The sequence below is a fragment of the Hibiscus syriacus genome, unplaced genomic scaffold (assembly GCF_006381635.1).
Source record: "Hibiscus syriacus cultivar Baekdansim isolate YM2019G1 unplaced genomic scaffold, ASM638163v2 tig00110890_pilon, whole genome shotgun sequence".
Lineage (NCBI taxonomy): Eukaryota > Viridiplantae > Streptophyta > Magnoliopsida > Malvales > Malvaceae > Hibiscus > Hibiscus syriacus.
In genome coordinates, this window is record NW_024062900.1 from 12,675,586 (window position 1) to 12,692,094 (window position 16,509).

At 30.0% G+C, this 16,509-nt stretch overlaps 2 protein-coding genes and 1 pseudogene across 2 annotated transcripts; 2 read left to right on the top strand and 1 right to left on the bottom strand.

Moving 5' to 3' along the window:
* The first annotated feature begins 8,023 nt into the window (after positions 1 to 8,023).
* Positions 8,024 to 9,055, top strand: LOC120144530 (annotated as a pseudogene).
* Positions 9,056 to 9,617: 562 nt separating this feature from the next.
* Positions 9,618 to 10,161, top strand: LOC120144732 (F-box/LRR-repeat protein 17-like). Its single transcript, XM_039158727.1, has 2 exons — positions 9,618 to 9,872; positions 9,990 to 10,161. The coding sequence occupies exons 1-2, from the start codon at positions 9,778 to 9,780 to the stop codon at positions 10,159 to 10,161; spliced, it is 267 nt and encodes an 88-aa protein (XP_039014658.1). The 5' UTR covers positions 9,618 to 9,777.
* A 4,049-nt stretch (positions 10,162 to 14,210) lies between these two features.
* LOC120144486 lies at positions 14,211 to 16,014 on the bottom strand. The gene is made up of 2 exons (XM_039158526.1): positions 15,764 to 16,014; positions 14,211 to 14,677 (listed from the first exon to the last, which is right to left on the bottom strand). Exons 1-2 carry the CDS (start codon positions 15,860 to 15,862, stop codon positions 14,396 to 14,398), a joined length of 381 nt encoding a protein of 126 aa, XP_039014457.1. The 5' UTR covers positions 15,863 to 16,014; the 3' UTR covers positions 14,211 to 14,395.
* Between the last annotated feature and the right edge of the window lie 495 nt (positions 16,015 to 16,509).

Sequence of the window (16,509 nt, forward strand, 5' to 3'; positions counted from 1 at the left end):
AAGAGGTGATATGAGAAAATACTCCTATTGGTCCAATTTCAATGACGTATGAAAAATTCCTCCCAATCCTGGTTGAGAAAAACTTGGTGACTCTAATTCAATCCAAGCCAAAAGAACTATAATTTATGGAAGGTTATTATTTTAATGTCATTTGTAGCTACCACATAAGATGCAAGAGGAACACTACTAAAGACTGTGGGGCATTGAAGCGTAAGGTCCAAAATTTGATTGATTTAGAGGCATATGCCTTTAATGAGTAATGTGGCATTCTGATGTGAATCAAGAAGAAGTCATTCCATCCACCATCAAGAATAGTTGTACTTTTCTTGGAAACATCTTGTTTTGATTGAATTTGTTTTTTATCCTTTATTAGCTTTCTTGTATGTTTCAAATGTGTTAAACAAGCGTATGCTACTCTTCAAATTATGAACAATTAAGTAAATTTCTTTTTGAAGTTTAATGAATATAATAAATTGTTCTTATTGCTTTTGACAAGTGGCAAGATTGAACCCTTGTAAAACAATAACCTTGATCATGATTTAGAGATTACGCCTGAATTGCACACCTTTTTTCTTATAGGATTGAAGATAACATTATCCTCACACAACATAAAATACAAAGACAATGTATTGAGGTATGTATATAAGTTAATAAAATAAAGCAACTTGATTATGTGGAGTTGCAAAACTGATTAGACCACACTTCCGTTGAGGAAGTTTAGTGGTGATCCTAATCTTTGCAAATTGAATGGTGGAGTATATGAATTTAGTTTAGGTCACCTAGTTGAGAATTGAACTCTAACGATGAAATTTTCTGATTATCAATGACAATAAGACTATAATAGGTTATTCTCGATGAGCACAATAAATTAAATTTGTATACCCATGAAGTTAATAAAGTATTATCATAAAGTAAATTTAATAAATTTAATAGAAGTAACTCAAAAGCCTTGGCTTTATAAATATGTTACATTCAAAACATGAAATTGTTTGGATACTTGGCAATTCAGTGTTTCTTCCAATGTGGTTGTCAAGTCGAAGAATTTGATGAGATGAATCCTTCATCTAGTTAAATAAAGGCAAATCAAATTAAATTTAATAAATTCAAGGAAATGGAAAAGCCTGAGGTTTGAATCAATAAGGAGTTTTGGCAAAGATAGACTAAGGGAGTTGAGAAACACATATTACAATTAACTTCACACAAACACTCAAGAATTTTGTTTTTAGACCGATATTTCTAGACTGCTTCTTCTAAATGAGTCTTTGAAACTTGAACAAATGGAAGATTTTAAAGAATCAAAATCGAAATGTTCTAAAAGGTCTAGCAATTAAATATGCTAGGTGTTTCATTTTGTCCGAATCCAATTGGCATGCTAAGTCGAGAGAGAGGAGAATGTCATAATATTTACAATGACCAAGAAATGGATGATATATCGATGATCGAACCCTTAGAAGAATAAGAAGGCCACCTAAAATCAACCTCTTGATCTTGATACTTGTCAAAGGGCTATAATTTATGAAAATAAAAATGTTTGATATACCAGATATTCATTGAATTTGTGATTTGTTTCAATTGTGAGCTTGAGGTAAGGGTACCATTTTTGTTTTATAAAATTCTTTCATTCTTTTAAATTCTAAAAATAGTAGAAAAGATGAAAAATATTTTCGAAAGAGATAATTTCTCTAGAAATATTCTTGGAAATTGACAAATGTCTCTCAAGATTATAAGCTTAGAATCAAAAACTGGGGCAAAGAAATTGAGCCTTAGGAGCAAGAGTTTGATGGGGAAAAAAGAACAAGTTACTGTGAGCCAAAAATTGAAAATATACACTCTAGTTTGAAAACAAATGAAGAATAGTCCATCAATACAAAAATGAAGACTTCTTGAGTATCTCTTTATGGTCTTCAATCAAGAAGACATACATTAACATCATTAATTTGCATGTTAAATGAACTTATATTTGTGCATCAAACATTCATCATTGCATTAAAACACGAAAAAAAAAATGTGTTTCCCCTATGATGAGGATATTGTTAAAATCTCTTTTGAGAAATCAAGTTTATCTTCCTTAAGACTATTTCTTTAGAAAACTCAACTTAACTTTTATAGAATTTGTATCCTTGAATGCTCAGGTTAGTCTTCTTAAATATTGTTCCTCAAGGAACCTAGTTCTTGATTTTCTCCAGACATGTCTCCTAAAAAAATTTACTCTAGTCCTTTTTAGGCTCATTTCTTTAGAAACTACAATTTAGCCTTTATTAAGATTACTTCTCTAGAAATCTTAATTTGATGTTTCTAAAGATTGTGCTCCAATAAAATTCATTCTTGATTTTCTTAGGACATGTATCCTAAAAAATTCATTCTTATCTTACTTAAGATCGTTTTCCTAGAAACCACAACCTCATCTTTTTTAAGACTATTTCTCTATAAACCAACTTTGTCTATTTAGGATCATTTCTTAGGACATAGTATGCATTTTATATGTTCATGCATTTGGTGAACCTCATTTTAATTATTAACTATCTTTGTTTTCTTGGTTTCTTCAATGATGTTACTCTAATTACTTAATTTATGTTGCATTTTTAAGGTGTTTTTTAGAAAAGATTGTTGGGTAAACTATGCGTTCAATACCCAAACTATTATTTTTTGTCTGTTTAATTACCTAAACTTTCATTTTTTTTTTCAAAATCATACCTAAAGTTTAGTTTTGTTTCATTTTAATATATTATCGTTAAAAACTTAAACAATTGTCGCATATATAGTCGTCAACCATCACATTCTTTGGTCGATAAAGCCCAACTTTTTAGCTCGCACCTTTTTTACTCCCTAAACGCTATTATGGCCTTCGTTTAATCGAGAAACACCGCAAAATCGATGATGAACTCTTTAATCTCTTCATCCTCCGATCTCCATGGTCCGCTGTCTGATGAGCTTGAAACTATACTATGTTGATCAACTCGTCATTCTCTCACGATCCAATGTTTGGATTGGTCTTTCGTCCACCAAAGTTATATCACATCAGCCTATTCGTTAAGTTTTTAATGAGTACTAAAATGAAACAAAAACTAAACACTAAATATAATTTTTTAAAAAAAATGAAAGTTTAGGAATTAAAACGGACCTAAATTGATACTTTAGGTACTAAACACTTAGTTTACCCAAGATTGTTTTTCATATCATACTTCTTTGGTCAAATTCATATATGTATCTGATTTGAAGTTCTAAATATTTTGAAGAATGTAACTTTGTTGAAAACAGTGTGCAGTCTTTGCTTCTAATGGTTGCTCGCAAAATTGCTAAGATGAAGCTGTGTGTGGAAAATGACTAAAATGAGGGTGCGAAAATATTCTTTAAAGTAGGGTCAAATGAACAGTGAATGGGAGAAGTAGGCCGAAGCAGCTAGCGTCTTCGGAACACAAGGCGCCTTCAAACTTTCATCTCTAACAACTAATGTTTTGGCAGCCATGGCAGTAGTTTTCATGAAAGCATCTCACCGTAGATGAACAACTTGAAGACTGAGGGGATAATTGTTGCATAGAGGGAAGCCAGTCATGGTGCTCCGACCAGATATAACTGAAGTAGAAAGGTGTTGTACCCTAATTTTGTCTGGGTCATTTCCATACTTCATACTACATTCATTTACATAAACAGAGCTCAATATTACAAATTAGAAGGCCCATATTCAGAGCCCAATTGGATGCAAAATACAAAAATGAATTTTGTCAGCTGTAGTGCTTTCCCATTGGTCAGAGTTGATATGTTAAACCCTAGACTTTTAGGGTTATGAACGGATTCCAATACAACCAAAAAAATCCTAAACTTTGGGACTCGTAGCCTCCTCTAGCAACATCCCGATCGTCCAACGACTTCCTTCGGCAGTCTACATTGCACCGCTATCACCTAACCGAAATAGCCCCCTCAGTCCAGGGAAACTCCAAATAGCCTCTAACCACTGAGCGGTCACCCCACAGCCACTCAACCGACCTCACACAGCCTTTCTCCCCCCAGTTGAACTGTCTCCATCAATCAACCTTTAAAAGAAACAATTAATCAAAAACCATAAAATTCAGTCCACAACCATTCGAAAAGCATCTATCGAACAAAAAACAACTAAACCAGAGGATTTTTACATGAAAAAAAGAGAGCATTTTTACAGAGAAATCAATAGCCACGAACAAAAAAAAAACCAGAGAAAGAAAGCAAGCTTCCCTTCAAAAAAAATGAAAGATACAACCAAAGACGAAAAAGAAAGAACCCTTTTTTATCAACCACACAACAACCATATATGAGAGAATCAGATAAAAATGAAAAGGAATCGAAAAACTAAAGAAGAGAGATTTTCAACAAGAAAAAAAATCAAAGAAAAGAGCCATTTTTCGTCCGTAACGAGAGCAACACAGCAAAAGGAAAGTAGAGAGGAAGAGAAAGATACTCCCTTTAGCTTCGGAGGAACCCACCTTGCTTGCCGAGAGCACCATCACCGTCGAAAAACATTGAGCATCCCAAAAAAAAAGGTAACTTTGTCAAAACCCTTAGATCAGGGGCTGTTTAGGTGGTTTTGAGTTAGGGGTCGAAGGAGAGTAGTTTAGGAGGCTTTTGGCCTCTCGTCGGGGCGGCGGCCGTGGTGGCCGTGGGCTCAAAAGAAGAAAGTAAAAGGAAGAGATGAAGGCTGAGAGGAGGGAAAACGACGCTGAGGGGAGAGTGATTAGGGAAAAATGATTCTAATGGGGTTAGGTTTTGTTTTAAAACCTCATTTAGAGGCTTTAATTAGGTGCCTCCAGAAGTGTCGTTTTTATCTAGGTTTGGGATTGCTTATTTTCACGTTGTGGTTTTATTATGCAAGGGCTCCCCTACTCTTAGTTTTAATGTAAGTTAGTCCTCTTTTTAGAGTTTTTGACTTTCGAATTTTTCCTTTGATTTTGTTCCTGTTACAAATTAGTCATATTTCCCTTGTTATTTAACTCCCTGTTTTATTTCATATTCGTATATTTAATTTTAGTATTTTATCTTATGATATTTATTTCATGTATTCCATATTTAAGCGTTTTTATTTATTGCATTTATCTATTAATGTTTATATTTCATGCTTTAATGGTATTTTGTTTCTTTATATATATAATTGATTTGATTTTGAACCTGCCCGTTAAAATCCTTAATTCATTGCTACCCTGTTTCAAATCTTATATTTGACTTTGAATTTTTATTTTATTTATATTATTTATTTTTTTTTAAACTTTGGTTGTATGATCCCACGTTTTTTCCCTTTTATTTTGGTTCATTTAACTAGGGATGTAAAATCAGGTAATGGTTCAGGTTTCAGTCGGATCCTGTCAGGTCGGGTAAAATCAGATACAGGTCAAGTTTGGTAAATTTGATGCTTCGACTCGGATCAGGTCGGGTTTAGGCCAAATCAGATCGGGTCATTTTCAAGTTGATTTGACACCAGGTACATCTCGGGTTCAGGTTAGGTTACTTTCAATTAGGATCAATGCCAATTCAGGTCCGAATCAGTTAAAAAGAATGTTAATTCAGGTTCGAATGGACTTCAGGTGGATCTCGTTCAGATCAGGTAACATCATTGGCTGGTAAAATTCAGGTCGAATCTCTATCAGATACAAATTGAGTTCAAATCTGGTTAATTTTTATTTTTGGATTAATTATTTTAGTCTTTTGCGAACATTGAATTGCAATTTATAATTATATATGATTTAGAGTAAATTACTAAGAATATAAATAATCATGGTTCAATTTTATAAAAAAATACAAATTTAAGAATTAAATTGAACAAATATGAAATTACAAATTAAAATTTAAATAAATTAAACAACACACATTGATGAGGGATCAAATCGAAATAATTTTAAATTGTGTGGTTGAAATTAATACAAAAAGTACTAAATTATACCCATTTAAAAAGTTATGGGCCAATTTAAAAATATAAATAAGTAATAAGTATGGGTCAATTTCAGATGCAAATATAATTTGGAGGACTAATTTGATCAAATATGAAATTACAAATAAAATTTTAAATAAATTAAACAACACACATTGATGAGGGATCAAATCGAAATAATTTTAAATTGTGATATTTAAATTAATACAAAAAATACTAAATTATACCCATTTAAAAAGTTATGGACCAATTAAAAAATAGTAATAAGTATGAGTCAATTTCTTATGCAAATATAATTTGAAGGACTAAATTGAACAAATATGAAATTACAAATAAAAATTTAACTAAATTAAACAACACACGTTGATTGTAAAATAATTTTACAACTAAATTAATACAAAGTACTAAATTATACCCATTTAAAAAGTTATGAGCCAAAAATAGAAATAAGTAATAAGTATGGGTCAATTTTAAGGACTAAATTGAATAAATATGAAATTATAAATTAAAATTTAAATAAATTAAACAACACAAAGGGGTCAAATCGAAATGATTGTAAAATGTGAAAAAAAAATATTGTAAAATGGACTAAATTGCATTCATTTCAAAAGTTGAGAAAAAATTGAAACAACTATAATATATATATATATATATATATAATATATAAACTATAGAGTTTATATATAAAGTATATGTATTATATATATAAACTCTATATTTTATATTTATATTATTATATACTATATATATTATATATATATACTCTATATAAACTATATATACCATGTAAAAACTATAATACTATATAGTTTATATATGAACTATATAGAAACTACATAGTTTATTAATATAAATTATATAGTTTATATATAAATTATATATGAAATATATATAAATTATACAATTTATATTTATATATTATGTATTATGTATAGTTATAAATAATATATATTGTATAAATTATTTAGTTTATTAATATAAACTATATAGTTTATATATATATCTGGTTTAAGGTTTATGATTTAGGGTTAATTTATGGAATTATATATAAATTATATAATTTATAGATAGTAGTATTTAAACTATATATAAACAATATAAACTAAAACTATTTATACTATATAGTTTACATATGAACTATATGTATGAACTATATAACTATATATATAAACTATGTAAACTATATAGTTTACATATGACCTATATATATAGTTTATTAGTGAACTATATAAACTATTTATATAATATATACTATATATATAAATTATAGTTTATATTTATTTACTACATACTATAGTTTATATTTATATATTATATTTTATACTATTTATATAAACTATAATTTATAGAAATCCTAAATTATAATTTATATATATATATATAGTTTACAGAAATACTATGCATAAACTATATGAAGTAATAAAGTATATAGTTTATAAAAACCCCAAACTCTATATTCTAACTAAACACCAAACCTTAAATCTTAAACCCTAAACTCTAAACATTGTGCATAAACAATAGTTAATATATGTAACCTATAGTATATGTATACATGTAAACTATATATGTAACTTATAATATATGTATGTACAAACTATGTATAGTATATATAACTACATATATATAACCTATAGTATATGTATATATACAATCTATTTATATGTTATATAAACTATATATGTAACCTATAGTTTATAAACAATAGTTTATATTAGAGTACTATATAGTTTATACTTTATAACCTATTGTATATAATTTATAAACTATAGTTTATATTAATGTACTATATAGTTTATATTAATGTTAATTATCTTAACTATAATTTATATTAATATAGTATATAGTTTATATACTATACTATATTAATATTAATTATATTAACTATAGTTTATAAACTATACTATATAGTTTATAACATATAGTTTATATTAATATTAATTTTATAGACTATATTTTATATTAATATTAATTATATTAATATTAATTATAATATATAATTATTTTAATATTAATTATAAATAGTTTATTAATAAAAATTTTATAGGGATGAAAATGAAAATACGTGCCAAAACCATTTTCTTCCCCGCTCAACATCAAAATCTCTCCCCCTATGCATCCAAAATTATGTTTCCCTCTTCTTCCCCGCTCAGCATCCAAAAGGAAGAGATAGAGTCCATCTTATTTTCCATTTTCCGTCTAAATCCTTTACTTTTTTGCTCTCAGGTGCAAATAACAATTATAAAATAGTAGAAGAAAGATAAATGGCAGAAATCGAGAAAGAAATAGAATCGATAAGAGCAGCTTCGAACGAGGTGTCTCGTCAGTTCAAAACCCTAATCGATGCGAATGATTTGAATTCTCTCAGGCACTTGCAGCTCCTCATGTACTTTTCCCTTTTCTTTTTTCTTTCTGCGTTTTTTTTTCTCTATTTACTTATATTTTATTAATAAGGTTGGATTTGATTCCCGGCGTATATGATAATTCGTTTTTGTATGTTCTGTTGAGAAGTTCATTTGTTTGCTATAATTACGTAGTAAAACTGTACAAAGTTGGGTTTTTTTCTTCTTTCTATTGCAATCTAAAATAAATAGTGATTATTTTGTATTTGAAGAGATGCTATGTAGATATGAATGCATATGTCCATGCTCTATATCCATGCCCTTGTCTCGAGGACTAGAGTGAACAAGGTATGGCTCCTGGCATGTATCCAGAGAGTGACTTAGAAGAGTTACGTATCAAGCTGAATCCACTTTACATGTTTGTTCTGTGGATAAATTTTTGTCCCGACAGAAAACAGGAATAGTGTACTCTACCAAAACGATTATGGATTTATTACAATTGAATGTAGTGCAAACTATCTTATATATACTGTTATGCTTTTTCCTTGATTTTGATTGCAAAAATAGTAGCTTAGATTTGATTAGCAATCTTTATTCCTGTATTATTATAGGTCTTTTTTATAATTTGATTGTGTGTCATAACTTACAGCTTGGGAAGGCTACAAGACAGCAATGCGGTCTTATCTCATTTTAACGAGTACTCAGAACATTGCTTTGCTGAGGTTTCCAGTGACTTTTCAAGAAATACACGCATGTTAAAATCTATATGAAGTCAGACCTTGATTATATCTTTCAAAAGCTCAGGTAGAAGTTATTGTTTTAACTTTTAGTTGGCTATATATGAGATTTTCAGTAAATAAGTTATTTTCTTTTTATAGTGTTCTATGATGACATTTAAATTTAAAGTATGATATATGTGAAGATTCTTAAATGTTTATTCAGATCTAAGCTCTGCAGTATATAATGACTTTGTATTGTATGTTTTGCATGTATATAATGAGAGAGAGGAAAGAAACAAAACATAAGAGATATGAAACTGAACACTTTGGTTTGGAATGAATTTACATTACATTTTCCTATAAAACAAGCAGATAAGAGGAACTAAAATGCATCAGGATGTTTATGCAGTCTGGTGAATTACCTGTATTTGTCGGATGAATCCATTAATAAGTTGTGATACAAGTACTATTTATAATTCAATCAATCTTAGGACTATTGCAGGCTTAATCTTTCTTATTGAAGGTTATTTGACAACTTTCAAGATGTGAAAATAAACTCACTCGCAAATCATACAAGCAAGAATGTCTCTAATTAAGCTGTCTTGTGCTCTACTTTTAGTCGAGGATGATGGTTCCTTGTAAAGACAGATGATTTTGTTGAAGTCTCTTGATAAAACCATCCACTTTGCTTCTTTTTGTTCTTTCCGTGAGTAGCCACTTTGTTCAGTTTTCTAGCAATGCCATGTTTTGTTTCAGGGATCTCTGCATTTAGAGGGTAAATAATCACTAGTTTAATAAAGGTTGTCTATTGTTCAGGGGCTTGCAAATGCTTTCACTTGTTCTTGGCTCAGACATCACCGATGCATCTGTTGCTGCTATTGCTTCAAGCTATTCTAGATTAGAATTGCTTGATCTAAGTGGGTAAGTTTTGCTCCAGCTTTAATTAGTTTTTCCGTTTATATGTGCTGGTTTGAAGGGATTACTTTTTATTAGTTATTCTTTGGCTAAATATTCTCGATGCTTGTTGCTTCATTTCAGGTCTAGCATCAGTGATAGTTATTCTGATCAAAATTCTGACAGTGAAGTTCCAAATGTATTGAACAATAAACTGCACCTTATGTACCAGAAGCTTATCATCAAACACAGCCGACTAAAGAAACTCAGCTTGTGGGGTTATTCTAGCTTAGATGTGAGCTCTTTTAGTCCTTAATCTCTAGTATGTTTCTAGTTGTTTCTCAATATCCTATGTGATTCTTATTTGTTGAATCTCAATGCAGGCTTTATGTTTAAATTGTAAGGGTTTGGTAAAGTCGGAAATGTTGGACACTGTTGGCCATCGAATTCCCTTTGGCTTTACCACTGATTGTATGCTTTCTTAATGCATGATACTTGCTGAATTGATGCAATGCTGCTTGCCGAATTGGTACATTGATGCTTGCTGGTTACTGCTGTTTATTAGTCACTGATGCCTTGTAAATTATTGTTGTTTGTGACTTAAATCAATTTTTGAACTTTATAAATTCTTATCTAAATAGTTACTCATGTGGAATTATGTTGGTGGCATTTTGGATTTTAAAGTTAGAATGTTGCCCATAATTAAACATGTTGACAGTATTTAGGTATAAAGGCTCGATGACAATATTTCTGGTAGTATAGCTAGGCTTTTAGCCTTGTAAAACCTTAGCTATAAGATCTTAGATCATTTATTCCATCATAAATTTATTTTGTTTAGTTGATTTTATTGTAATTTTAGTGTTTTCAAGTGTAATAAAATTAATTTCATTTATAATTTTTTTGTTTTAGTATTTGTAATGTTATTCAAGTTTCAAATCTTTAATAAGTTCATCATTTTAACTAATATATTTTTATTTTAAAATTTTAAGTTAAGTTATACTTAAATTATTAATCAATTTTAACATTAAAAGTAAATTAGATTTATGAATATTTTAACTCAATTTATATAATTTAATAAAATCATGTTCCATAAGACAATATTTAAATTTAATTTAGTGATTATAAATAAAATTTATAATATAAGAATTATAAATAATATAAAGAATTGGAATTAATATAAAAATCAAATTTATAATATACAAATTATAGTTAATATAAAAACTAAATTTTAAAAAGTAATCATATTAATTTAATTATCATAAATTTATTATAAATTTAAAATAACATAATTATATTAATTGTAACTTATTACTTATAAGTTTGGACAATATCAAATCACTTTAACAATATTTCGGATCATTTACATGTTAAGTCAATTACATGTCAGGTTCATAACAAGTCAGGTTGAAAACATGTCGGATAATACCAGTTATTTACCAGGTCAATCTCGGGTTCTGGTTCATATCAGTCGGATACAGTTCGGGTATCATATTTTCGGTTCAATTCGGGTTCAGGTCGTTCTCAGGTCTGGTTCAGATCTACAATTTACAGGTCCAACTCGGGTTCAAGTCAATACCAGTTCCGACTCAAGTCGGTTTCGGATCATCACAGTGCAAGTCAAAAACAGTTTTGTGACAGTTTTAACTCGAGTCGGTTTCAGCCAGTTTTACAATTCGGATCAGCTTTTTACACCCCTACATTTAACTATGTTTTCATTGTATATGCGTAAGTACTTTTTATATTATATTAATGCTTGGTTATGTGAATGTATGTTATAATCCCTTGTTTCCTTTATAAAATATATTATTATGTTAGCACATATATATTAAATACGTGATATAGTTGTGTGAAATTGGCATGTTTTTCGTTCATTTACCAAAGTAAGGTACATGTATGAATAATGGATCTTTGTAAATTAATTTAGTACAGGTTTATGAGTGCTTTTAGAATGTGTAGGTTCGTATGAATGCTTAGTCACATAACATCCTTTCATTAATACGCATGATATACTCAAAAGCATATCTTCACTCGATTCAAATAATTTGACTAAGGGTAATACCCTTTCATTTTAAGGTCATTGAGAAGTGATTGTCTTAACTTATTAGAAAGTCGCTTCCGATGATTTTAAACTGAAAGTGTATCACGTTTAGTGAAACCCAAAAATTTGGGAACAAAAGAAAAATAAATATTTAAATTCTTCGAGAAAATATTGTTAAAACTTGTCTAAGGTCTGATATCGATGTATTTAAATAATCGAATATCCTTCTTCTTTATAAAAAGGATTGGTAATTTTTAATTTAATTTGGTTTGGTGCATTTGAATATTATGATGGAACCGAAATATTTCTTTATTTCAATTGGAGTGAGAATTGATTGCTTCAAGGTTTGAGGAGTTGTTTTCTTCTCGATAGGAAATAATTAAATATTATTAGATTTCATTTTAAAATTCATAAATTGTTGTTCTATGGGATCATAAGCTAAATTAAATTCGAATTTATGAATTTCAATGCAAAGACAATTAACTAATCGACTAGGTACCGATTTAGGGCATTGTGGGGGTGTTGATCCTTCCCCGCATGTAACCGGCTCCCGAACTCATTTTTCTGGTATGCAAACCGTGATTTTGTCGTTTTAATTAAAATTATTTTTTCATTTAAAATGACAAAATATTTTTGGGTGCCCAATCACACCCTAATCAAATATTGGTGACGACTCCTCAAACTGTATTTTATTTTATTTAAAGGGAATCCCAAAGTTTTTGAAGCGAGAGATTTTTTTTAAATCACATTTACTTTTAATTAAAAAATTAACCAAAAAAAGAGAGATAAATTAAAGAATGTATTTTTTTTTTAAATCCGAAAAAATCGTTTCGGCAAATGGGAAGTCAACCATAATGTTTCGGTAGAAGATAACTTGAAGACGGAGATGAAAAGCTTGAAGACGTTGGGTGTTGCGGTCGCTTTTCCGAAGACGCTAGGTACTCTGATCGACTTTTTCACCTGCATTATTCATTTTACCCTATTTTAAAAAAAAATATTTTTTCAGTATCTCAAATAAGCCATTTTTTTTTCAAAGCATTACGCTAGCACTTCTGCCGATGGTTGCTTAATTCATGGGAAACTTATGTCTTGGATTATTGTCCGGGTGTTGATCACTGCACTTTCGTTCAAGATCTTTAATTCTTATTGTGACTCGTGCAATATTCCGATATATGTCAATCTGATAGCAGTATACCATGACAGAAAGTGAACGTAGCAAGGAAATTGAAGAACATTTGTACTTGTATAAGATGGCACTGACAGCTATGTGGAATTCCTTATTGCTCACGTCTGTTATACAATATGACATACAAGTAGAAACCTAGACGAGTACTAAATCCTATACATCTGCTCTGCAACTTATAAATGGGTCTCCAGATTAGAAGAAATTTAGAACTGGGCCTATCATCCCACCACTTGTTAAAAATGTCTGAAATAAGAGGAAGGCAAAAGATAAACTAAAAAAGTTGAAGCCCATACATATTAGCAGGATTCACCGGATAATGTAAAAATTGTGATGAAGAAGACATGATAAACTATCTTCTACACAACCTAAAATAACTCGACAATAAATATAACTCACTTGCCCTTTGCTACCATTTGGCCATCGCATAGATTAATGTTATACTAATCAAGTATTACTTGTTTGTTGTAGAGGAACAATATAGGTGACAATTCCAGAACATCTTGGATTAAAGTTCATATTTTTATACTTTTCAATTATATGTTGCATTGAATTTTAACTATTTATCTTTATTGCATCCATTTTATTATAATCATTTACTTAATAAAAATTTAAATTTTAAAATCTTAATTCGCAAAATAAACATAAAAAAGAAAATTTTTATAGTTCTTGATCATGAGCATAAAATAGTTCAAGTACTTCGTGATAACAAATAGTAGATTGTTAATTTAAGAGTTCACAAACTAATAAGGGTATGTTTGTTTCACTGAAAACATTTTCCGGAAAATGAAATCTGAAAAATGTTTTACAGAAATGTAAATCATTTTCCAAAAAACATTTTCCAGTGTTTTGATGGTACATTATAAAATGTTTTATACTGTTTGGTTAATTTTCCTGAAAACTATTTTCAAAATCTGTTTTTAATAAAGAAGATGTACATATTTGATATGTTTTATTATTTATTATTTTTAAGGGTTCATTTTTATATATAATTATATTTTATAAAAAAATGTATTTTAGATAATATTAATAATAGATTAAAAATATATTTATAAAAACTTATAAATCCTAAGAATGTTTAATGAATAGTACATCAAATTAAAACAACAATAGTACATAACATTGTAATAATAATAATAGTTTCAAAAATATGACTTTCAATGTCTTCTCATTAGTACTAAAACCAAATGGTTTGGTTGATGGATTACTGTCAAACTACATAAGCTCAGTAATTCGCTTGCATACAACAAGACAAAGACTTATCATAAATGGTGCGGATATGTTAAACTTTGCACCGTTTAAGTATCTTAAGCCACAAAAAGCTTTGATTCACTGGGGGTACGACTTCTCAAACTGTGACTCATCGCAATGTGGGTCTAGCCAATCCCCGGGGGAACCCTTGGACATGTTGGGGCTTGTTTTCCCACCACATACAAGCTCTTTCAAATTTTCCACCTTGTTCTCTTGCCCTGCCCCACCGATCCTTCTATCAGCTTCTTTTAGTTTTTGTTTAAACCGTTGCTTACGACTGGACAGGTTCAGCTCCTGCTGCCTTGATTGTGATGGTGGTGCACCATGCGGTCCCAAGTAAATGTTCTCTCCTTTTTTGGTCTACACAAGAAGAAATATAAACAAGTCTACATATTAGCGTCTATTCGTCAACAAGACAAAAGGCTTCAAATAAATGAGTAGACTCTAAAACAAAGGAAGTAAATATAAACAATGTCTCAGCACATTAACAAGTAACTTTATCAAAGCAAAAAACCTCACAACAATAAATCACTAATTCACTATGTTCATTGGAGACATGGAAACTCTCATCCTCTCTACTGATAACGATCAGAAAATGATACAGCATATTCTCTCTAATCCTAAAAGATGACACTTTACAAGAGGCCACTTAGCACATCCATCTATGAACTATGTGCCAAGATATAATGATCTGCACAACTAGTGGCGAAACATCCCTACCCAACCAAATGCCCCCGCCCTACAAGAGGTAACTTGCTGAGGAAACATAAACAACAAACTAATGGAAATCAGAAAAAAGTCAGCAACATATACAGGCACAAGAGACAGGAATCGGAATGTCAAGCAATTGCAAACCTGCAAGTGATGAGTTAAACAAAAATGTATCTGTTTTTACTATCATCTTTCTATAAAACCAAAGGCAATAAAAGAACAATGAATAATTAAAGCTTCATGAACTTATGCATCTGCAAATACAAACATGCTTTCTTTTGCCAGTTTATAAGTTTATCCAAGAGATGCCAAGTTATCTATTCTTTTATTTATACCTCACACCGATATCCTCCACAAAGTGAAGCTTCATGAACTTATGCATAAGATCATCACATTCTATACAAAGGTAACCAGATACCAACTAAAGCAATAAAGAATAATACAAGATACTATAATAGCATGATAATGAAGGAAACACATAAACCTCAACTGAATATAGCAAGATATGTATACAATCATGATCCACCAATCAAGAGAAAATCAACAAAAAAATAAAATAGATAATTATAAATACCAAATATCGTCCAATATTCATAGTGAATCTATTAAAATATTCAATTCTCTCACATATATCAGTAGAATCTAAAAAACCCCACATCTAAAAATTAAAAATAAACAAAAACCCAATTATAAAAATTTGATTTTTAGCTAAAGATCCAAAATCCTTCTAATTACCAGAATTTTCCAGATAAACAACCAGAGAAAGAGAGCTAATATAGCCCACTCTTCTTGTTCATGGGGTGAAGAAGTGGTGTGCACTGGAGATGAGTCCATGAGATACTGAAGATCATGGATTTCAATGGCGAAAGGGCAACAAAGCCCGGAAAAAGAAAGAAAGATCAACAAAAATCAGCAGAACGAATCCAAAAAAAAAAAAAATAAAAAGGAGAAAGTTATGCAATATATAAAAAGCAGAGGAGAGAAGTAAACTCGAAGAAAATGGAAAATTAGGGTAGGAAAAAGAAAAGGGAGAAGAAGAAACGAGACATGCCTGAGAATACGACTGCCCGCCTCGCCGGTGAGAAGGATTCTAAGCAGTCGCCGGTGTGAAGCAAGGGACGGGAGAAAGAATTTACGATGTTTCTGTGTGGAGCAAGGGCCGCGAGAAATTTGGATTTCGACTTACCCTTTTCCAAATGGTAAGTCGAAATACCGTGTTTAAGCCTCAATTTTTCATTCACTGGAAAACATTTTACGTTGACTTGAGGTTTTCCGCGAACCAAACACCTGAAAACGAGTAAAATGTTTTCCCCGTTCCAAACGGACCCTAATTTGCATGTAACTTGAATTACTATATAACAATAAAAACATTTATATTTAAATATATTTTTTACTAATATTTATATAAATTATTCGAACAAGGAAACTTAACCCATGAAAGTTTATAATAATAAAAAGAAAAGAGAAGGTTTGCCGTTCAT

Excerpts from the sequence above, each read along its gene's own strand:
- LOC120144732 (XM_039158727.1), top strand. The coding sequence starts at position 9,778 with ATGCTTTCACTTGTTCTTGGCTCAGACATCACCGATGCATCTGTTGCT. Across the intron at positions 9,873-9,989 it reads GAATTGCTTGATCTAAGTGG|GTCTAGCATCAGTGATAGTT; the intron begins GTAAGTTTTGCT and ends GCTTCATTTCAG.
- LOC120144486 (XM_039158526.1), bottom strand. The coding sequence starts at position 15,862 with ATGGACTCATCTCCAGTGCACACCACTTCTTCACCCCATGAACAAGAA. Across the intron at positions 14,678-15,763 it reads TGTTTATCTGGAAAATTCTG|ACCAAAAAAGGAGAGAACAT; the intron begins GTAATTAGAAGG and ends CTTCTTGTGTAG.